Source organism: Saccostrea echinata, unplaced genomic scaffold (assembly GCF_033153115.1).
Source record: "Saccostrea echinata isolate AGI-Se365-2 ecotype Australia unplaced genomic scaffold, CSIRO_AGI_Sech_v1 ptg000054l, whole genome shotgun sequence".
In the NCBI taxonomy this organism is placed as follows: domain Eukaryota; kingdom Metazoa; phylum Mollusca; class Bivalvia; order Ostreida; family Ostreidae; genus Saccostrea; species Saccostrea echinata.
In genome coordinates this window covers 68,410,829-68,434,876 of record NW_026889803.1, presented here as the reverse complement: position 1 = coordinate 68,434,876, position 24,048 = coordinate 68,410,829, and the positions used below count along the sequence as shown (strand labels likewise).

Genomic DNA, 24,048 nt, shown 5'->3' with positions numbered 1-24,048 from the left:
GTTATATCAGAGTTCGTTATAACCGTAAAATTTTACAAAGAATTATTAAGAATTTTGCCCGGGACCCCGAAAAACTTCGCTATATCTACTAAGAGTTTTACTGTAATTATTACTAGACTAGATATGACCAGTTTACCCTGTTGACAGAGATGGACAATCTAGATATGTTTGAGCTGCCATTGGATTATCCCAATTATAAGTTTTTAACAAATCTGGAGAAATGAGATTGTAAAAGCAGAAGTGATTACATAAAACAGTACATCAACAGAAAGAGAATGTTATCAGCTTCATAAATTGCAAATACCTGACAATTCTTCAGAAATGACATTGTAAAAGTTATAACAGCAGGTATCATAAAGAATGCCAGTTCACTGTGATTTCTAGAGTTGTCTTTTCTTGAAATTCATTCATTTTAGGATTATTAAATTAACTTTGTTTCTTTCCTTTTAGAACAGCATCAATCTTTTCCTTGTCTGCTAAAGTTTTGTTCAGGTGCTGCAACATAAATAAATTATAAAAAAAACCCTTTTTTTTGTATGATTGAATAATTCCTAGCTCTTTGATTGGCTGAAATCCAATATTGTAGAATTCATACTAAATATTCATTGACGGTGTTCTCCATCAACATGCCTTTTGTCAGACCCAAGAACCAAACTGTTTGCCTGAGGCTATTAGGTTGCCTGAGGCTATTAGGTTGCCTGAGGCTATTAGGTTGCCTGAGGATATTACGTTGCCTGAGGCTATTAGGTTGCCTGAGGCTATTAGGTTGCCTGAGGCTATTAGGTTGCCTGAGGATATTACGTTGCCTGAGGCTATTAAGCCAAAGGCAAACAGTTTGGTTCAAGGGTTCACCAAAACGCATGTCACAGGTTGCAGGAGAACAAAGTCAATAAATGTTTTGTTATACCTTTTACTTTTTTATCATAATGTATCTTGTGCTGGTTTCAATGGTTTTTCTGGGGGGGTGTTTGCTGTTTAACGTCCCTTAGAGAAATACTGTGTTAATCTTTTTTAAGCATAGATTTATATCTGAAACAATTTTTAAAGGTATAACAATAATTTATTTTCACTTGAATGATGCAGGTGAAATAACACTTTTTTTTCTGCATTTGACTAAAAACAGATCAAGAACATCTAAATGGATACAATTGGATAAGAAAAAGTTATTTCATCTGCACCAGACTTCTAGTTGAACACACATATTTTTTTTTCTTCTACATTGCACCAAAAATAGATGCTACATATCCCCATATCTAAGATACTGTGAAACTTGAAAAATAAATTATTCATATTGCTTTAATACACCGTATTATAAAAATATGTTGAATAGTGACAAGATTATACTCCTGTTTTGAGGTATATATAGATTGGCTTATGGTGTTTAACAGTGCAGAGGAATGTGCACTAGTTACTGCTTTGTGTACGGTACTTTGATACATTTAGATGTGTCTTACTTTTGATACATATATATCTTTCTTACCTATGACACACCTATTTGGTAGTGCTGTGTAATGTAAACAATTCTATTTAAATTCTCATGTTTCTCTAAGTTACTGTAACTAGCATACATATATATCCACTGATTTCAAATTATTTTAGCATGAGGAGAACTGTGATTCAAACATGCCATTAAAATTTTACTTCTTTGACTTCCTTTTATAGCATAACATTATTCAATAAATTTTCTTACATAGCTTAACATTATTCACTTCTATTTAAAAAAAAAAAAAAAAAAAAAATCTCTAAAAAGTGTGTTGACAAATGTGGATCTCATCAACTTTGACAATCTGTAGCACTGCATTCCTTTTTTAAAGAAAATTTTCAAGGTTTGTCCTGTACATATTTCTGTCAAGATTTGGACTCCATTTTGTGGTCCCATAATAGTAAAATGATTGCCAATACGGATAATTTTAAGCCCTTTCGAAAAGAGGAATTTTCTACAAATTTCTTTGTAAAATGAGAACCATTTTCATAGTCCTTTCCCATGAAATGTATACAATTTTGTACCCCCTTCTGATTCATTTAATCCTTTAGTGGAAATTATTTGAACTACCTTGAATGTACAATTAGGGTATTTTCATTAAATTTTTTATAAAAAGTCATCACATAGTCGATGGCTCTAAGAGCTATTACCACTCACATTTTTGACAGTGACTACCATGGTATACCTACTTAAAACTAGTTTCACTGACCTTTTCTTGGAGTGCTAGCTTGGACTGATACGCTGTTTTGGCAAGTTCAATCTCCACCCATTTTGGCTGGTCTGGTATTAGGACGGCTACAGCAACCTTAATAGCCAGAATAATGTGCTACAACACAAAAACGAGGAATCGTTAAGACACTTCTTAATAACTATGTAATTCTCGGTAAACCTCCCATATAAATCACAATGTAGTTTATCATAACCGTAAAAATACATATTATGATGTAAATGGACTTTCAGTAAGTTTAACATACAATGCAACTTCACTGCTTTAAAAATTATGCAGTGTTGATTGATGAAATTTTACATTTTATTAACCTCCACTGCAACAAATATAAGGACTAGGTAGTCTGCCTTGATTATTTAGATTAACAAACCTCCACCGCAACAAATATGAGGACTAGGTTGACTGGCGTTATGTCGGTTGGCAAGAGTTTTTTGACCTCTGGGTTCATCCCGATCAAAGCACAGTTTGTCATAACTGCCATAATGCTGATTAACTCAAAGGCAACCTACAATTACAATAAATAAAACTCACGTCATCCATTATACTAACTCAAAAGCAACCTACAATTACAATGAATAAAAGTCACGTCATCCCTAATCCTAACTCAAAAGCAACCTAAAATTACGATGAATAAAAGTCGCATCATCCGTTACACAAACTCAAAGGCAACCTAAAATTACAAGGAACTAGAAATATGTCCATAGGACATGAATGCCCCACCGAGGGTATATTAGTAATGCAACATTTTAACACAAATTGAGAAAAGTGAGGTCAAGGTCAAAGGAAAGGTCAAGGTGAAAAAATATTGATGCAGTTGAATAGCTTACATTAGTATGTATCAGCATATGAAGTTTGACAAATTTAAGAAAAGTGAGGTCAAGGTCAAATGAAAGGTCAAGGTCTAAAATTGTTTATGCAGTTGAAAGGTTACATCAGTATGTATTAGCATATGAAGTTTGATAAAAATATTATGAATGGTTTTAAAACTGAGCTAAACACTTATTGCAGAAAAGTGAGATCAAGGTCAAAGGAAAGGTCACAGTCAAAAAATATTGATGCAGTTGAATAGCTCTCATCAGTACGTATCAGCATATGAAGTTTGATAACACTATCTTGAATGGTATCTTTAAAACTGAGCTAAAACTTATTTAAGAAAAGTGAGGTCAAGGTCAAAGGAAAGGTCAAGGTAAAAAATATTGATGCAGTTGAATAGCTCTCATCAGTATGTATCAGCATATGAAGTTTGTTAAAAATATCTTGAATGGTTTCATTAAAACTGAGCTAAACACTAATTTAAGAAAAGTGAGGTCAAGGTCAAAAGAAAGGTCAAGGTAAAAAAATGTTGATGCAGTTGAATAACTTACATCAGTATGTATCAACATATGAAGTTTGATTACACTATCTTGAATGGTATCTTTAAAACTGAGCTAAACACTAATTTAAGAAAAGTGAGGTCGAGGTCAAAAGAAAGGTCAAGGTCAAAAAATGTTGATGCAGTTGAATAGCTCTCATCAGTATGTATCAGCATATGAAGTTTGATAACACTATCTTGAATGGTATCTTTAAAACTGAGCTAAACACTAATTTAAGAAAAGTGAGGTCAAGGTCAAAGGAAAGGTCAAGGTCAAAAAATGTTGATGCAGTTGCATAGCTCTCATCAATATCTATCAGCGTATGAAGTTTGATAAAAATATCTTGGATAGTTTCTTTGAAACTGAGCTTTGAACAGAGCTAAACGCAAAGTGTGACGGAAGGACAGACGGAAGGACAGAAGGACGGAAGGACGGAAGACGGACATGACAAACACTATATGCCCCGGCCATATTCATGGCAGGGCATAATAAAAGTCACTAATACTAAGTCACCTAATACTAACTCAAAAGCAACCTAAAATTACAATGAATAAAAGTCACATCATCCATTACACAAACTCAAAGGCAACCTAAAATTACAAGGAATAAAAGTCACTAATACTAAGTCACCTAATGCTAACTCAAAGGCAACCTAAAATTACGATAAAAATTTAAAGTCACGTCATCCATAATTATACTAACTCAAAAGCAACCTAAAATTACAATGAAAATTTAAAGTCACGTCATCCATTATACAAAGTCAAAGGCATTTGAAATTAAATCTTAACTAGTATAATGAACTCAAAGGCAACCTAAAATCATCATAAAACTACTGTAGATTTCCTTTTTAATAGAGGGGCTTATTTACGTTAACTCCACAGTCACAAAAAATCCACAGAATTTCACCCCGTCGACTAAAGTTCATTAATGTAGTCAATAGCAAGACACATTCATTGCTAAATAATGTGATGATCAATTTGCATTCATGCAGAATTTAAATTGAGTGCATATATTTGACAGACTTATTTATTTATCAATTTTGTGCAACTTTTAAAATATAAATAAAAATAATCAGTGTATTTTCATTTTTGAAAAATGATAATTGCCGTAAAACTGCATGCCATATCAGTGTCCCAAGATCATGCCTTGAGACACATGCTAATTAGCTAACAAATACCCTGTTTTTCTTTTTTACACAGTTAATGTCTACCTATTGTAATCACTTTGTAATTACACTGTAACAAGCAAATTGATAGAATTATGGTCCCCAGCTTTCAGGGTATTATTGGTTAGGATGCAGTTATTTATGACTTTCATGGCATGCTGTAACCATCATGTTTCTACACTTAATCACTAAAATTAATTTAAATGCAAAATTACATCATCATTCTGCTGTTTATTCATTTCCATCATAAATGAAGAAATATTGTTATGACAAGTCTTACATAAATCTACATTTAGACATCAATAATTTTTTAAGTTCACTTGATAAATCTTTCATTTTGTCCACAAACCTGCCAGGCTCCAATACTAGAGGCAGACTCTGCAAAGGGTCTTTGAAAGACTTTGACCATCTTGAACGCATCCGAGCGAATTTCTGTGATGTTGTTTAGAAATGCCCACAAAGCGGCCAGAGGGAAGGCCGAGGAGAAGAGAAACACGTAACCAAACTGTAGAAACATCTCTAAATAATCATCCATTGTACCCTGGAAAACAGAAAAAATAGTTTTTAATGATCTTTAATGACATCCATAGATGTAGATTGAACAGTTGAGTTAATTTTCATGACAATTAAAGCAAATATCATGTGAAAGGATGAGTGCACTTAAGCTATGAGAGTTGGGTCCCGGTGTTTTGCGCAAAATAAAATTCCGAAGTTCATAAACTTTATGTTTTATAGGTATTAAACAATGAGCTGGTTTTGGTATATTATATTACACGAAAGTATTAAATAATGCCGAGCGACACTAGCTTTTGAGACGGGGGTCTAACAGTTTTGTCACATTTCTATTGTTATTCATATGCATACCAGTTTTCAACGACATTGTTTACATCGAGCCGCAACTTGTCCATTGGTCTCATTTGCACAGAATGTGTTTTTTAATTTAAACTTCAACATATCCAAAGGACAATGTTGGACAAATTGCGGCTCATATGTAATTTTTTGAAAAAGTCTCCAAACTACTGTCGAATTAGCCACTAAATTAACAGTTCGCCGAGTGTCAACGATTGATATTATAATCACTTTACTCACGTGACATTCCACTGTACGATACGCTAAGGCTTTCATTGAACATTTCATTGTGTTTGTCATTGAAAGTTTCTATTGTGACAGTATCTATCGTACTTCCAACTTCAAACTATGGAGGATTTTTGCCCAAATTTTAATAGGGTTTGAAGATTATATGTCTCTTATTTTACTTTGTATTTTTCATTAGGGGTGTTTTGAAAGAATTCTGGTATTGACAGTGTGTTTAGTAAGTACATGTACAGGCTCATGTCGCCTCTGTATAATGGTCTGCAGGGCGAGACAGCTTCCCCATCCCTAAACACTAGAATCATTTATTATTTGTGTACCATGAAACTACACAATCTCTCTTTTCTCCATTTAAATTCGCAGTGCAAAAAAAATCATATGTGCTAATGTTTACATTCCACATCCATGTGATTTAAACGTCTCCGCCTATTTGCGGACACCTTAAATTCGAAAGTGGTCTCGTTCAAATTTCCGGAATTTAAGGCTTGTACATGTTCTTTTCAATGACATTGTCTGTAATTATAGAAATATGTATGACAAAAAATTCAAGGAATAAATATCAAAAGAATATGCTTGCACAATAATCATAGATTAATTAAGCGATATACTGTAGATTCCTAAATATACACGAGGAATTAATTATCGCGTAATTACGCGAGAAGCACCACTCGCGAAATAAAATTTCTCGCTTTTATTTTTATGGTGCTGAAATCAATGTAAAATCCCTTGATCAACCGTCCACTCGCGAATTATTGTTCTCGTGATTTGACGTGAAAGAGCCATTTCGCGATAATAAGTACTCGCGAAAAATAAGGAATCTACAGTATTGTAACGTAAAGCTTAAAATGGTTAGCCGAAAAGGTTCCAAATGACGTACTAAAGTGCACTCATTCTTTGATTGAAATTCTAGAAAAACTCTTTTATGCACTATTAATAAAAGGTGTAACTGCCTGAGAATATTACAATGGAGCCCCTGAATTTCTCCATTCTGACATACCATGTATTCTTCCATTTAACTCTTGATCCCCGCCTGTTTGTGAACCTCTATACATACTGTATATCCCCCTCCCCCCGTTCTGCACATCTATACATACCATGTACTCCTCCATTTCACTCTCGATCCCCACCTGTTTCTGAACCTTTATATATACTGTATACCCCCCACCCCCAACCCCGGTTTCTGCACATCTATACATACCAAGTACTCCTCCATTTCACTCTCGATCCCTGCCTGTTTCTGAACCTCCTCGTCGACTTCACCATTGAAGTATTCCACCTTCTGCAGAGTGTCCTGTTTCTTCATCATTTTATCCACCTGTTTTTTCCGTCGCTTCAGGAAGACAAACGGCACCATGGCCTCTTGAATCTGACCAATCAGCTGTTGAGTGATGAGTAAGCCGGCCAAGTGCTGAAATCCATGAGATTCATATTTAACATAAAAAGCATTATAAAATCAGACTCAACTTAAAAATAAACACAGACCTGTCAAGATTGACCTGAACCATATAGTGTATTCATGTTGATGTTTAATCTGTCTCCTGTTAACAAGACAGTCCCACAGTTAAAAGGCCACATAAAACATTAAAAATAGGACTTAAAAATGTACAATTACTTATAATACATGACAAGTTAAAAGGCCACATAAAACATTAACAAGAGGCACATGGGCCACATCGCTCACCTGAGTAACTTATGTCATGCTGTTCTTTTCCAGATTTCCCCCTTCTAATACCTATTGTGGCCCCTCCCTACCTCCCCGGGGGTCATGATTTGAACAATTTAGAATCTACAATACTTGAGGATGCTTCCACATGAGTTTTAGTTTTCTGGCCCAGTCGTTCTTGAGAAGAAGATTTTTAAAGATTTTTCTTACATATTTCAATGTAAAAATTGGATTCCCTATTGTGGCCCGGCCCTACCCCTGGGGGTCCTGATTTGAACAATTTAGAATCTACACTACCCGAGGATGCTTCCACGTAAGTTTCAGCTTTTCTGGCCAAGTGGTTCTTGAGAAGAAGATTTTTAAAGATTTCTCCTATATATTTCAATGTAAAACTTGGATTCCCTATTGTGGCCCGGCCCTACCCCTGGGGGTCCTGATTTGAACAATTTAGAATCTACACTACCCGAGGATGCTTCCACATAAGTTTCAGCTTTTCTGGCCAAGTGGTTCTTGAGAAGAAGATTTTTAAAGATTTCTCCTATATATTTCAATGTAAAACTTGGATTCCCTATTGTGGCCCGGCCCTACCCCTGGGGGTCCTGATTTGAACAATTTAGAATCTACACTACCCGAGGATGCTTCCACATAAGTTTCAGCTTTTCTGGCCAAGTGGTTCTTGAGAAGAAGATTTTTAAAGATTTTTCCTATATATTTCAATGTAAAACTTGGATTCCCTATTGTGGTCCCGCCCTACACACGGGGGTCCTGATTTGAACAATTTAGAATCTTCACTACCCCAGGATGCTTCCACACAAGTTTCAGCTTTTTTGGCCCAGTGATTCTTGAGAAGAAGATTTTTTAATGACCCCACCCTTTTTTGTCTTTTCTTGATTATCTCCCCTTGTAAAGGGACTTGGCCCAATATTTAACAATATAAACTCCCCTCACCCAAGGATATTTTGTACCAAGTTTGGTTAAAATTGGCCCAGTGGTTCTTGAGAAGAAGTTTATTTATAGATGGACGGACAACGGACAACGGGTGATCAGAAAAGCTCACTAAAGCTTTCAGCTCAGGTGAGCTAAAAATAGGACTTAAAAATGTACAATTACTTATAATACATGACAAGATAAAAGGCCCGATAGTACAGTGTATATAGGATTTTTTAAAAGTTTGTTTGTATGTTGTTTAACGTCCCTCTCGAGAATTTTTCACTCATATGGAGACGCCACCACTTGCCGGTGGAGAGCTGCAAATTTTGTCCTATACTCGGCACTTACGGCCATTGAGCAGTGAGGGATCTTTTTCGTGCCAGCATCTACTGCGACACGGGACCTCGGTTTATACGGTCTCATCCGAAGGACCGGTCTCCACCTCCCGCAGTGGGATTCGAACCCGCGACGTAAGGATCAACTCCTTACTTCGCGACTCTAGAGCAGACGCTCTAACCACTGCGCCACGTGGGCGACTTTTTTAAAAGTAAAATACTTACAATATATAACAAAGCCATGTCACAGAAGTATGTGGACAGTGAAATAAAATAATTATATAATAATCTGATACTTACACTTCGTAACAAGACCATGTCTTGGAGGTAGAAGGCCACGTAAAACAGGGAAATAAAGCAGTTCACAAAGTCAAACTGGAATAACAAACCAATCAGTAATCAGTTCAAAAAGTCAAACTGGAATAACAAACCAATCAGTAATCAGTTCACAAAGTCAAACTGGAATAACAAACCAATCAGTAATCAGTTCACAAAGTCAAACTGGAATAACAAACCAATCAGTAATCAGTTCACAAAGTCAAACTGAAATCACAAACAGATCAGTAATCAGTTCACAAAGTCAAACTGGAATCACAAACCAATCAGTAATCAGTTCACAAAGTCAAACTGGAATCACAAACCAATCAGTAATCAGTTCACAAAGTCAAACTGGAATCACAAACCAATCAGTAATCAGTTCACAAAGTCAAACTGGAATCACAAACCAATCAGTAATCAGTTCACAAAGTCAAACTGGAATCACAAACCAATCAGTAATCAGTTCACAAAGTCAAACTGAAATCACAAACCAATCAGTAATCAGTTCACAAAGTCAAACTGGAATCACAAACAGATCAGTAATCAGTTCACAAAGTCAAACTGGAATCACAAACCAATCAGTAATCAGTTCACGAAGTCAAACTGGAATCACAAACCAATCAGTAATCAGTTCACAAAGTCAAACTGGAATCACAAACCGATCAGTAATCAGTTCACAAAGTCAAACTGGAATCACAAACCAATCAGTAATCAGTTCACAAAGTCAAACTGGAATCACAAACCAATCAGTAATCAGTTCACAAAGTCAAACTGGAATCACAAACAGATCAGTAATCAGTTCACAAAGTCAAACTGGAATCACAAACAGATCAGTAATCAGTTCACAAAGTCAAACTGGAATCACAAACCAATCAGTAATCAGTTCACAAAGTCAAACTGGAATCACAAACCAATCAGTAATCAGTTCACAAAGTCAAACTGGAATCACAAACCAATCAGTAATCAGTTCACAAAGTCAAACTGGAATCACAAACCAATCAGTAATCAGTTCACAAAGTCAAACTGGAATCACAAACCAATCAGTAATCAGTTCACAAAGTCAAACTGGAATCACAAACCAATCAGTAATCAGTTCACAAAGTCAAACTGGAATCACAAACCAATCAGTAATCAGTTCACAAAGTCAAACTGGAATCACAAACAAATCGATCATAGGAAAACTTCTGTAATCTAATACAAGTGAATATCAAAGGTACATCTACATGTATAGGGGGCCAGAATGGACACTGGGGACATTTATTTAGTTTTTCTTCAAACTTAATATTAAATCAATGAGTAATTAAACTATATTACTTTTTTCTGCAAGGGATTAATTTAAGCTACATACACAGTCACAAGTTTTACGCAGAAATTTATCACGGCTTACTTAAATTGCACATAAGACTTAAGACGGCAGTCATGGAAATCCATATAATCTATGATAATCTAATTCTGTGTGTGTATTTTACAAAAATCCTGATTCAGCTAAAGTATGTTTACAGTATTTGGAGTAACTTGAATCTGTTACAAGTAAGCAAATTTTACCTTATATAAATAATTTTAGGAACCTAGGAACATGATTATTATTTTCTTTACTTACCAGAATAAGTTTGACAATTAAATGGTTATCATATGCTGACTGTAATCGATGATTTTCTAAAACAAAAAAATTAGGAAAAAATTAGGAATCACTGAAGAAAAACTAGAAACTAATGCCAGGAATATCACATTTATAATACTGCACTTGGAAAAATTCTGATGACTTTAGACCTACTTTCCTATGAAAGTCTCCAGATGTAGTACAGATTCAAATTTACATGAAAATCCTACCATTCCCTGAATATTAAATACTGAAGAATAGTGCTGCTCAAAAAGAAAGTAATAAAGCTAAATTTAATTCCTGTTGTTAAGTTTCACTCTTTATGGCTTACCCCAATCATTGAGTTTCTTTGCCAACTTCCTGTAAATTGCATTCACAATGGCAATCACTATTGCATAGATAGCTGTGGGGAGGTGCAACACCAAGAAGTTTAACCATGATTTCTCTGACGAATACTTCTTCACTGCCCAATCCTCCATGGCGAAATACACCAACATGAGGTAGAATGCGATTGCCAGGGCCAACGAGACAACAGGAACTGTAACGCAGTAAAATCGGACATTACGCTTCCATTTAGGATAAACAGGTTCGGGTTTACCCGTCACAGGGTTTTCACCGAGCGTTCCATAGTAATTTGCGCGGGGTTCATCATATGTAGAGGACACCATGTCAATTGTGCCCCAGCGGTACGACAGTTCAGAGCAATACCGCTTCCAGACTTCCAGAAAAATGGTGGCCCAGATAAGATTAAATACGGCAAAAATGGCTTCCCTGTACATGCTCTGCCAGGACGTGATAAAGTAGATGATTCCGATAAATGCTGGAGGAATCAGAGCGATGGTGTAGTAACCCAGGAAAGCAAAATACAGTCCTATCTTCTCTCCAAAGTAGTGTCGTATATCATCTAAAGGCAAGAAATATATTTTATCTCTGCTTTTTAAATCGTATTTTAATTACTTCTACCAGAAGATTCTAATGAGAATATAGCAATTTACAGTAATCTAAGACTAGAGAAAATTTGCACATAGTCCTATATCATTTCTTTTTGAGATTTAATTTACAAAATTTTGTATCCTGATGTTTTCTTCTACCATTTCAGTGACCATGGAACAAATTTAAAATATGGTGAACAGAATTATGTATCTGGGTGTATTCTACCCTTGTACCAAATTTCATTAAAGTTGAGGTAGATATGTGTAGCACTGAAAGAATTATCATTCTTTTTTTTGTTTAGAAAGCAACTCAAAAAACATTACATTACATGTATATACAATATAAATCTTGACAGTCCTTTTGTGTTAAAGTTTATCGAATTTATATGCATGAATAATCTATATTTACTGGTATACCAAGTTTAATTGAAAACCAATAGGATGAGTATGAATTCTGAAGGAATTTTAAACAGATTACTCTATTTCAGCTATCCCTGGCAATGCCATTCAGTGAAAGCAAATGCTGATAAAATACTGTTTGGGATACTTGGTGCCAAATTCATTGGAATGTGTTTAAAAGTCTAGAATGAATAATAATTTGAAAATTTATCTACATGTACAACAGATGCACAGTGAATACTTTACCCTGGCATTAGCTTTTCTGATTTGTTTATGAACAGATGAGATAAAACAAAATTGAAATTTAAAAAAAAAAGTTCTCTAAAAAAATAAAAATGGTTTATCAGAATATGAGCAACTAAATAAATTTGGATTAATTGAAATATCTTTTTTTCATTTTGGAAATTTCATGAAATACATGTATCTGTGTTTATCATCAAAAATATTTTTTTTAAAAAGTAAGTACATGTATTCATATACAACATGGAACAGGTTTTATGTGTGGTAGTCAAAAGCAATTCTGTCTCTTGTTGACATAACATTTTTTGTCCCCTGACTTTAACCCTGTTAAATACTGTACATACCTATTGGCTGTTCCTTGAACACACGACTTAATTGATACCAGTCTGCCCCTAGTTTTTTCAGTTCCTCAGGTTCATGTAGTGGGTACATCTTGGTGATGATGTCACGACTTAGGTACTTCTTCACTACAGTGTCAAAGTATCATTATAATAAGGGAATAACTATCTTCTCAATTGTTATTTGCGATTTAAAGGTCGCAAACTGAGTTTTACCGGCGACACATTTCTGTAATGATGAACTACATGTACTTACAGATGCTTTTTCCTGTCCACAGTTTGATTTTATCATATCCGGGGATATGATCTTCCTCCTCACCAGCACGTACCGCCTCAATCTCATGGAGAATCAACTTCTGTTTTTCTGCAGTCGTTAAGAAACTCTCAGGGTCCTCTGTAACACAGATCATGTTACCATAGTAACTCATCCGCTCATAAACATCAGTAATTTCTATATTACAAGTGTGCTCTTGCTATTCTTCTCTTTGTCTATGTTTTATTCTTGATGTTTACTTTGAAAATTTCTTGAATGCCATGTGGTCTAATCATCTGATGGATATTTCTTTTTTTCTTTTACGTACCAATCCCCTTGAAATTGTCCATGTCTTCAATGGAGAATTCCCGATGACGGCCATCTTTGTACATCTTACAAAGACCCGTCATGTCGGCAGCTGTCAGTAAGCGGCTCGCCTTCGCTCCAACATACAGCATAGTTTGCTAAAAATCAGAGTGGATCTATTGTCATGTCCCCAATCATGTATAAAGTCAAGCAAATCTAATAAAATCATAGAGTACAAGTACTTCTGATTGATTTCTCTGTTATTAGTATTGATTGTACATGCTCAAGCAAAATAAAAACAGGCTAAAAGACTGAAGACCTTTGGGCTTGGCGAGGAAAGGGGTAGTGATTTAGTAAGCATTAATTAAAATAACATCTCCTACCACTGCCAAGTTCAGTTATAGACACAGTCCCCCTCCCTTTCCCTAGCATTAGCTGTTTTCTTCCATCCTGACTCTGTACATTTCCTAACATAGAGAGGGTTTGTCCCTATCTACTGGTGAATAGGTTTCCTGGAGGGACCAGTGTTTAATTAAGAAGATACTTTGTTATCATGTTCTCATTTTACAAAGGAATGACTCTCACTTGGCAATGGATAAGTTAACTTCTACAGAAGCCATTCTAAAATGTCTTAAGAGCAAGAACTGAAATCAAAAACCAGCATACACAGACAACCCAGTAGTCATTCCTTCTACGTTGTCTGAGCAATTTACTGAAGAATTGATTTTAAATATGTAATTATATAGTTATTATTAACCATAACCATGTACAGCAACACCACAGAGTTTGGAAAAATATACATACAGGTATAAATTACATAAAAGTGATGTATTAGTGTGATGCTTCATATTAATTAGTATTAAAATACTGGTATAAAAACTGGTGTAGGACATTGATACAATGCAGAATTAATAAGTTACCCAAGATTAATCTAAATGTTAACCAAAACCTCTCTATACATTTCAAAATTGTTACATCAAGTTTTCACCCATCCTGCCTTGCAGAAGTGAAAAACTTGTCATAAAATATCCAAAACTTTTCTAAATAGAACTAAAAAATCCATATAGGCCTATGCTAGGGATTATCCACTGATGTCAAAATGCATCAGGGATCGACATTAACGGTTGTCCAATTGCCTGGGGCAAGTAAATTCTCAGTTCGGGCAAGTGAAATTGTCGACGTGCTTGTCTGATCGGGCAAGTGAATTTTTCTCATACAAATGTACTTCTTTATTTAGTTTGTATTAATTTATAAATAAAACAATAAATTGAACACTTGATTTCCGCCACGCACCGGACTGACAATGTTTTTAGATTCGGAATTCCTTGGTAGCGTTTCTGGATTATACTGCTCATTTAAAAATCGGGTTCGTTATTTTCTTTCGTAGTAAATATGCTATACGTCTAACAAAATTTTAGGAAATTAGATTATCTATTCAAGCACAGAATAAAAGTGTAACACGATGTATCCTGATCAAGATAAGATGTATCTTCCTTAAGGTTTCCTTCACAGTTATCTCTGAAAATCACTAATCACAATAGGATCCTATCAAAAATAATTTTAAAAATATGAATTTTATTAAAAGGAAACGGAGGGTTATTGTTGCATGGCAGTGTGTGTTAACAGGTTAAATTTACAAGTACAGCGGTTTACATTTATGTACAAATGCAGCATGCATCGACATTTTTTCAGGTAGCTAAAATTGCCAAATTGACAGCAGTGTATTTGGTCACATTTTTTCTTATCATAATGTTTACAGTAATCAATAATTTTTGTCGTAAGTTCTTTCCTAATTTTGGGCAACCAAGTTTTGTATTCGGACAAGTCAAAGTTTGAGATCACTTGCCCGAAGGGCAAGTGAATCTGAAAGTTAATGTCTATCCCTGTACATATATCTTAATGGAATCAGCTACTTCTGAATTCAATTTTATTGGTCAGTATGTATGTATTTCTATATAGTCATGACTCTGTAACCATGGTAACATCAAAACTGAATTTGCACTTAATTTTTTTTCTAAATCAGTGAAAACTTCACAGAATTTTCCTTTTTAATTTCGGTATATTTTATTTGTGATAAAAATCACCACGGTGTATGTCTATGCTTGCTTTAGTGGGACACAAACCATGTATCTTAAATCAAATCTTAAATGGAACTACACATGCTGAAAGCTACTGTTTACGAGGGGTTATCAAAAAGTTCGTGGACTAGCGTCATAAAATTAAAACCGCTTAAGATACATCAATGAATTTTTAAACATTAAATAAGCATCTTCTTTTCTATCTGTAAAATAAACTATAAATCATAAGTATTATTTTTTAGTGAATAGTAAATGTTTTTGCAAGCAATGGTATGTCAAGGCGGCGCAACCTCGAACATGACGTATTCTCTGCCTGAGTGTAACTGAGAAAAACTCTTTCTAATATGAACATTTGTCATCCGAAAATCCCATTAATTCACTCATGTGATATGATACAATTTTTCCGTAAAAGTTGCATTTTTTACCTCATTCTGTATATTCTATGAAATATTATCGTAAATTTTATAGGGAATGTCCAAACAATAAAGGGGTTAAAAATGACGTCGAAAGGGGGTAGGGTGTCATGTTACAACATTCTATAAAGATTCAGACCCTGGAAAACCTGACATAGACCTTGAAAATGTTTAAACAGGCTACAGAGAAATAAAATACATCCAGAGTACTTGTATTTAAATACAAAAACAGATTCAGCAAGAAAAGAGGCACACGGTTAATGTCGATTTGTAGTCAGGGTGTCCAAAGTCAGACACATCGAAAAGTGACGTTGATCATTGGTTGACATGAACTCAGGCAAGAAAATTATGCTTACAAAATCAAGCGACGATTTTTTTCTATGAATAGGTTTAATATTTACAATATTAATGCATTGAAATCAGGTGTTAATGATATTGTAAAGTCATATAAAACAAGACGGGTTTAGGTCTTTACTTTACTCCAGAGAATCTCATCAAGATAAGTGTATTGAGGCAGAGAGAGAGCGGGCATTGAGAAATAATGTCGTTGTCGGACGTCATGAAACTAAACGGCGACAGCGCCGGGTGATCATATAATGCCCTTTTTATTTAAGAATAATTTGGCAAATTATCAATATATCAAGCTGAAATTTTTAACACTTCTTCAACTTTTGTTGTTTTATGTTCCCTACAAATTTTGTAATCAACGCCTACATAATAATAATTTTATCGCATCAGTCCACGAACTTTTTGATAACCCCTCGTACATAGCCATGTATGAATGACTGGTCAGAATTTTAAGCCATTCTCTGAACATTTATCACTTGTGCATTTGCCTACCCTACCAAACCCCACAACATACATTTCAATCCCCCCTCCCAACATATATTTTCAACCCCCCCCCCTTCCCAACATACATTTTCCGAAACCCCTTCCTTCCTCTTAAAATAATATTTTTACATAACTGTTCATGAGTACTGTACAGTTGTTTATCAAAACATTCTAATTTTCTTTTGAACACAAACTGAAACTACATATCACTGATGAATCGGCTTTTCTTATTGTTCCAAGTTTTACAAAGTGCCCTGAACAACTGAGAAAGAAGTGTATTGTACTGTAGGCCTCAGTCAAATAAATGTTGTACCACAATTTAATTCACAATGTGTGAATGAAAACTATTTAAAATACATAATTCTATTGAGTAAATGATCTATACAACAGATTGGCAAGGAATACAATGTATCTGATGGCTTATGCAGTCATGCTCTACTCACCGATGGTGCCTGCTAAGATAAGTATGCATCAGCAAATTGTTATCATGTATATGCCATTCATTTGTGAAACCTTTGATCAATTTAATAAAGTTAATGTATGGTTTAGAAAACAGTAATACTTTAAAAAAATTTCAGTCTGAATGACCTTGACCTTTTGACTTACTTGTTTGTAGGTCATCACCATGGCACTGACCTCCAGGTCAGCCCCACCCGCTGCCTCAGGCATCTGTAGCTTAGATATCATCCACTCTATGGCTGGTTGTTTAGCTCCCGTAGCAAACTCCAACACAACCAAGGGCTGGAAGGGGGTGGGGGTTTTATGACGAAATACATTCTGTAACCCGTGGGACTCCTCTTCTTCCATGACGGACACTGAAACTGAATCAATTCTACATTATTCTCTTATGCACACACAAAACAACTTGTCACATTCAGAAGTTTCAGTAAACTGTATACATGCTACATGTACATATTTCTAGCCTATAACAGTCCCAATGCTTATGTTTGCCATTGCAAAGTATTATATGGCTACACCCCCCCCCCCCCCCCCTTTTCCTTTTTTTAGCTAAACAATTGCACATATAAATCAGTTGAATGTATGAATATATTGCAAGTGTTAAGTTTTTACAATGCATTATACAGTGGGGAATTCTGAAAATTTGGGGAAATGGGCGGGGTTCACCATTCGCCTACACTTTCACACATGATTCACTTCTAATGAAGTTACGTCGATCACAGGAATCTTTTTTAAAAACATAGGTGATCGTGTGCATTTATAAACAAACGATAAATTGGTTTTCATTCATAAGATACAACTTATCAAGTGGGATTCTGCATTTTGACAAACCTCTCACGATGTCGGTATTTTAAGACACCTGTCCTACTGTCCCTGACAAAATACTTGTCAACATTACCTTTCACATCGCTCGAGTTCATTCTTGGCTCACTCGACCGTGACTGTGCATTTTAAAAGATGGCGGATGTCACAAAACGGACGAACAGACATGATGATGAAAAACGATAAATCGGTGAGGCGGAAGTCTACGAAAAATTAAAAACTTTGTCCATGTAGAGAAGCAAGTGAATTTTCAAAGATAAAAAAAATGTTGAAATGATGCCTTGATACTTAAGCGCACCTGTTTCGCACCTGTGATTTCGGACAGGTACACAAAAGGTATATATAAACACACACGTTATATTTTCCTTCAATTTAATAAGCATAGTTAAGATATAATACCAAAATTGAAAATAATTATAACAAAACCAAAATTTAAAAAAGAGTATATGTGTACATAGGTCAAATTGCCTGGTGGCGGATCATACATTTTCTCTTTACTTGTACATGTGGAGAAAATTGCTCAAAGGGATATAAAACACAATTTCGGATATAATATCCCAATTGAGATATAAATTAGTAGAGCAAGAAATGAATTTTTTTTTTTTTTAGCTGTATAGCTATTGCAAGTGACCTACAACCAAACTGCATACATCTCAAGACAGTTTTCCTATGGATGGTGCCATAGGTCAGTATTTCAGTAATTTTAAGCAAAAAGTATTTATTAAGATATTGAAATTTTTTTTATGAGTCTTACTTGGCTGCAATCAAAACCAACAACCTTTTGGTTAACTTTTTTTTCTCTATATCCTCACTGTGTAGGAGACTGATCCCTCAGAAGATTCTTAACATTTTCAATCTCATAAACTGTTGGGTTATAGAAAAACTTGCTTTCCAAAAGTTATTGCATTGAATGATGCAGATTTACAATATTTATAGGCAAAATAAAATGTTTTATTTTCTGCACGGTAAATTTATTATATCCCAAACAACCTATTATATCCCATTTGGGGAATTGGTCCCAACATTTTGCATGCTAATCAAATGCTCCAATCTTTTATTATTGCTCTTGATTTTTTTTGGGGGGGGGGGGGTGTGGGTGTGTGTTATTTTTAATGTTATTTGATTCTCTGTGGAGGCCCTATGTGCCACCAGGCACTAGGAGTCTATATATTATAGGTAACAGGATGCAATTTGATTAAATTGGTCCCATTATTGAAAAAATATCGTATACACGATACATGTATTTCCAGGTTCAGCCATGAATTGCAGAAATACATATGAGATCCTGTTCATCTTGTCAGTATGCGTACAACTTGTCTACCCTTGTCCACAGTACTGTGACTGTTCACGGTGGTCCGAAGTCAGATGTCAGCAAGTTGCAATGAATGATGTGATGAGCAACCTTCCACCAGGGACCATGAGACTAGAGGTCAAACAAACGACCTCATCCTCTTTGACCTCGTTAGACTTCAACACATCTTATAGTGTGATCAATAATCTTAAGATCTACAACAGTTACATTCAAAGGATAGATGATGGGACTTTTTCTTCATTGAGAAATCTTCAAACATTAAACCTTACTCGCAATAATTTGCGTACAATATCAAAAAATGCCTTCCGAGGATTGACCCAGCTGACAAAGTTAGACTTGTCACATAATGGCATACAAAATATTGACGAAGTATTTTATTCTGTTGACCGACTTCAAATGCTTTATATCAACAGAAACTCACTGACAGCCATACGCAGTGGTGCCTTCAGTGCTCAGAAACAGTTACAATACCTTCAGCTGGATGGGAACGAATTCCAGAGTTTGACAGTGAACTCCTTCAGCGGATTGTCTAGCTCCCTTCAGACTCTGTATATGAGGGGCTGTGAACTAAACACAATGGGCATGCTTCTTTCTCTTCGACAACTGAAATTACTTGATTTGGGAGAAAATGCCATAACTAAATTGCCTTCAAATTCTCAACTTCGCCAAGCCTTTCCTCAACTCCGTTTTCTTTTCTTGGATAGAAATGGATTTACTCGTCTGGCAGATGGACAGTTTTCAAATATGAATCTAGATACATTAGATTTAGCTTCAAACAGGCTAGATCAAGTGACTAACATCTTGTTCAGTGGATCAAGTGTGCAACATCTGAATCTCTCAAACAATGCAATCATAAATGTTGGTGAGTCTGCGTTCAAGCAAATAAAATCACTCAACAGTCTCAATCTGGCTCAGAATCCCATCGGTACTTTCCCACGAGAATTATTTCGCGGTATTTTTTCTCTGCGTGAGCTGAACCTTTCTGCGTGTGCACTTAATAGTTTGAGTGAGGACCAGTTCAAGGAAATCTACCTGTTTCAATTGGACATTTCCCGAAATTCTCTCCCTTTTCTTCCGCAAGGTCTGCTAGATCGTTTAACAATGATAAGTAAGTTTTATATTTATGAGAACCCCTGGCACTGTGACTGCCGTATTGCTCCCCTGAAGCAGTGGCTTGAGCGATTCTGGACGCGTAGTTGTAACCCTGTACAATTTCCTGTAGAATGTCAGGCCCCTCTGTGCATGTCACCGCTATCTTTAACCCAGCGTCCAATCACAGACCTGACTGCAGATGAAATCAACACATGTAAACCCATGGAACAAGTGGCCTCCGCGGATACGGGACTGGCTGTGGGACTCGCCGTCGGAGCAGTTCTCCTGTGTCTGCTTGTGGCCATCATTATCTTCATTATCTGTCGAAGGAGGAAAAACAATAAACCAGGAGGACAGTTTCACCTCTGTAAATCACCTGCTTCTGATGTCACCAGCCATAATGAAGAATTCGAGAAATCATCTAAACCTCAGGTCAAGCCTTTCAGTGATGGAGATCAAGTGTCTATCCAGTCAGACAAAAGCTTTGTTGTGAGACACTTCTTTCAGACAATGGTGTCTACTGATCCTAGTGCAATGTCCAATCCACCCGAGAGAATGCGTAGGGATACATTTAGGACTACTTACAGTGGCTCTAATCCCTCATTGGCTAGTTCTGCTTACAGTTATCCAATAGGAAGAGAGACAGCTATCTGACCAATCATTAATTATTGTTCTCATAACCAAGAAATCATTAATCATCACAAACTATAGCAATAAGCCATAGCATTATGTTTGTAGCATCAGAAAAACAGCTGTGTAATTGGACATATTGTTAAAAGTCTCGTTTTGAATCATTTTCCAATCCTGGTGTTCCTCAGACACAAAGTTTATCAGTATTAATAAGATTGAAACTATTTATTTCATAAATGGGGTAGGAATTCCAGACCAGTTAGTATGTTGATTTGGATATTTGAATATCTTACCAAAAACAAATTAAGTAATATTAAACTGGTTTTTTTTTTTTTAAATAGTTTTCCTGAATTTACGGTTATAGTTCTTTTAAACATTGGAAGACCAATTTGTAAATGATTTAATCTCGAAATTAACAAAGCTAGCTCATTGTTAGAGTTTGTATGATTGAGTCTTGTTAAAATTATTTGATGTAGGTTTTAACACGTTTATGGTTATGTGGATTATAAATCAAAACAGGCCAGTTCTTTCTACATAATTTAACTCAAACTGATTCAGATAAACAATACGAGCAGTAGTTACTATTACATGTATGTGTAAATTTACAGTAGTATCAAAAAGACTGAGAGTGTCATAAGAACAGAGTCCATTTAAACAAGAAAATGTGCTCAGAATGGGTATAATAATGTAATATATAACTTATTTAGAGCATAATAGTGTAATTAGACTTGGATGGCAGTCATGCTTGCCGTAAATGTGATGTCTTAGTTTTAGGATAGGTCTCTGAGAGATCTGTTTTATCATTAGCTCAGTAGAGAAATCAGAATCTTTTTTGTACTTTATACCTGAATGTATTTTTTATAACAGACTGAGCTATATTTACCAGTTGTTTACATGCAGTAATAAGTGTGTATCAGAAACATACTAATTATGTCTTAGGCCAAATAAAAAAATATGTGTGGTTCCGGTTACCCGACCATCCCTATTTTATACCCCCGACCCTAAACTTTTTTTTGGCAATTTTCATATTTTTTCCGTAATTTTCCCCGATTTCCATCAATGGCTCTGGTTTAAGTTTTAGCAATGATGGCCTCCTTGCACAACATTGTGCAAGTGTTTAATAGTGTTAAATCCAAAGCAAGCTAGCACGTAGGTGTGACCGTGTCCCCTACCAATACAGTTTATATTATCACACCACATCTAAATGTCATTTGCAAAACAGTAATAGGCATTATTTAGAAAATTAAAAAAATCATTTTGTTTAAAAAAAAAAAAAAAAAAAAAAAAAAAAAAAAAATCCCTACCTACCTACCCTAATTTTTTTGGAGGTGTAACCGGAACCACACATATTTTTTTGTTTGGCCTTACAAGACAACTTCATATACTCTTATACCATGTCATCTAAAATTAATTTAATCTGAATGTAAGAAGAAAGGTGGTGATTATATTACACAATGTATTATTTATATGAAATATATTTTATTAAGACTGAAGGATTTTATTTCCAAATGAATAGATACACAGTAAATTTTATAAATTGTTGATAAGTAACACAATACATGTACATGTACTAACAAGCAATTTGTGGTTCAGTTCCTGAAAAATGAATTACTGGATAAGTAATGTATTTCTGTCTTGGAAAGAAAATAAAGACAGCTTAATTCATATGCTTTACACCACAGTCATTAAAAAAATGTCTTCTGTAAATGTTACAAAAAAAAAATACTTTTAAGATTCAGTTTACATGAAATTCCATTTTGAGATAAATCACATATATAATAAAAAGTCTTTTTGTACTTTCAACTATTGCACAAATCACTATAGGGCAAAGTAAGGCCATCATTGATGGGTTTGTTATTGTGACCATTGTGGGAAAAAATGCGACAGACCACACCAGGATTGAACCAGGGCTCCCTGAATCACTAGTCAGGTGCTTTATTGAGCTATGTGGTCACCAGTGATCCAATCTACCTGACTGCCCCATTCCTCTTTGCTCCCAAGACACTAACTCAGGCTCTTCCCTGGCAGGACTTTCACCTGACTTTCCTGGGCATGTCATGGCACCAAATGTAACAGGTGTAAAGGAGAGGAGAATGACGGACCAGACCGGGATTCAAACCCAGGCCCCCTGAATCTCCAGTCAGGTACTCTACCAACTGAGCTATCTGGCCACCGTCTGACCACCACATTCCTTCCTCTTTTAAGGTCTTTGGCCCCCCTGAAGACACCAATTCAGGCTCTTCCCTAGCAGGTCTTTCACCTGTCACTTCCAGGGAATGGCAAGGCACCAAATGTAACAGGAAAGGAGAAAAATGTGATGGACCAGACCAAAATTCAAACCCAGGACCCCTGAATCTCAAGTCAGGTGCTCTACCAACTGAGCTATCTGGCCACCAGCGATCGAATCTGTCTGACCGCCACATTTCTTCCTCCTTAAAGGTCTTTGGCCCATGAAGACACCAACCCAGTCTCTTCCCTGTCACTTCAAGGGCATGTCATGGCACCAAATGTAACAGGAGAGGAGAAAAAAAAGCTATCTGGCCACCGGCAACTGAACCTGTCTGACCGCCACACAGAAAAGGAGAAAAATGAGGCCAGATCAGGATTTAAACCACAGAATCACTAGTCAATGATTTGAACTATTTGGCCACCGGCAATTGAATCTGCCTGACCACCATAATATCAACCCTTAAAAGTCATATATAATACATGCTCTCATTTCTGAACCACTATCATAATTTTCATTTCACAAAGAACTTATAAACTTAAAATATTTTAATTAAAGTAATTACTCTAAGTGCTCATGTGCTCAGATATTTCAGAGATTAATCAAATTCAAATTCTCTTTGAATAACAGCCCAGGGTAAAGCTGTTAAACTTGCATTAAGATCTATTGATAACTTTATATTAGTGAGCCTGTCAGGTTACACAGTTTCCCAATATCTATGCTGACCAGCTTCATACTTATTCCAAAGGTTTCCATTCCCTAGGTTATAAAGCTGTTATGTCCCATCCAATGAGAAAAATATTTTAAAAATCGTTCTAGACCTTTGTGAACTTGTACAAGTATATGTAAATTACCATACATATATTTATTTTGATCACACCCTCTTCAAACTTTAGTGTTTCTCTAGGTGCCATTAACTGATGCAGTGAGCATGATGAGTGTGAACAACCATGAAATTTTGGAACCATTATTTTTTTTTTCATAATTTGAATTACTAACCTACTTTTGAAGTCTTTTTCTTGAAATTTGGTCAGATAACTTTATGTATGCT

At 35.5% G+C, this 24,048-nt stretch overlaps 2 protein-coding genes across 4 annotated transcripts; one reads left to right on the top strand and one right to left on the bottom strand.

Moving 5' to 3' along the window:
* LOC133172191 (anoctamin-10-like) lies at nt 1–24,048 on the bottom strand. Of its 3 annotated transcripts, none has more exons than XM_061307037.1 (13): nt 23,997–24,048; nt 17,050–17,276; nt 13,156–13,291; nt 12,831–12,968; nt 12,581–12,703; nt 10,997–11,569; nt 10,666–10,721; nt 9,048–9,122; nt 7,018–7,227; nt 5,077–5,268; nt 2,581–2,715; nt 2,193–2,309; nt 1–495 (listed from the first exon to the last, which is right to left on the bottom strand). In XM_061307037.1, exons 2-13 carry the CDS (start codon nt 17,260–17,262, stop codon nt 427–429), a joined length of 2,037 nt encoding a protein of 678 aa, XP_061163021.1. In that variant the 5' UTR covers nt 17,263–17,276; nt 23,997–24,048; the 3' UTR covers nt 1–426. The 3 variants fall into 3 exon arrangements, with proteins under 3 accessions (XP_061163021.1, XP_061163020.1, XP_061163019.1); XM_061307036.1 differs by lacking the exon at nt 23,997–24,048 and adding an exon at nt 17,813–17,939 and having other exon boundaries at nt 17,062–17,276; XM_061307035.1 differs by lacking the exon at nt 23,997–24,048 and adding an exon at nt 17,813–17,935.
* On the top strand, nt 17,954–22,444 carry LOC133172192 (carboxypeptidase N subunit 2-like). Its single transcript, XM_061307039.1, has 2 exons — nt 17,954–18,072; nt 18,987–22,444. Exon 2 carries the CDS (start codon nt 18,995–18,997, stop codon nt 20,792–20,794), a length of 1,800 nt encoding a protein of 599 aa, XP_061163023.1. The 5' UTR covers nt 17,954–18,072; nt 18,987–18,994; the 3' UTR covers nt 20,795–22,444.

Excerpts from the sequence above, each read along its gene's own strand:
- LOC133172191 (XM_061307035.1), bottom strand. The coding sequence starts at position 17,834 with ATGAACTCGAGCGATGTGAAAG. Across the intron at positions 7,228-9,047 it reads ACATGGTCTTGTTACGAAGT|CACTTGGCCGGCTTACTCAT; the intron begins GTAAGTATCAGA and ends CATGGATTTCAG. Across the intron at positions 5,269-7,017 it reads GTGAAATGGAGGAGTACTTG|GGTACAATGGATGATTATTT; the intron begins GTATGTATAGAT and ends TCTGTTTTCCAG.
- LOC133172192 (XM_061307039.1), top strand. The coding sequence starts at position 18,995 with ATGAATTGCAGAAATACATATGAGATCCTGTTCATCTTGTCAGTATGC.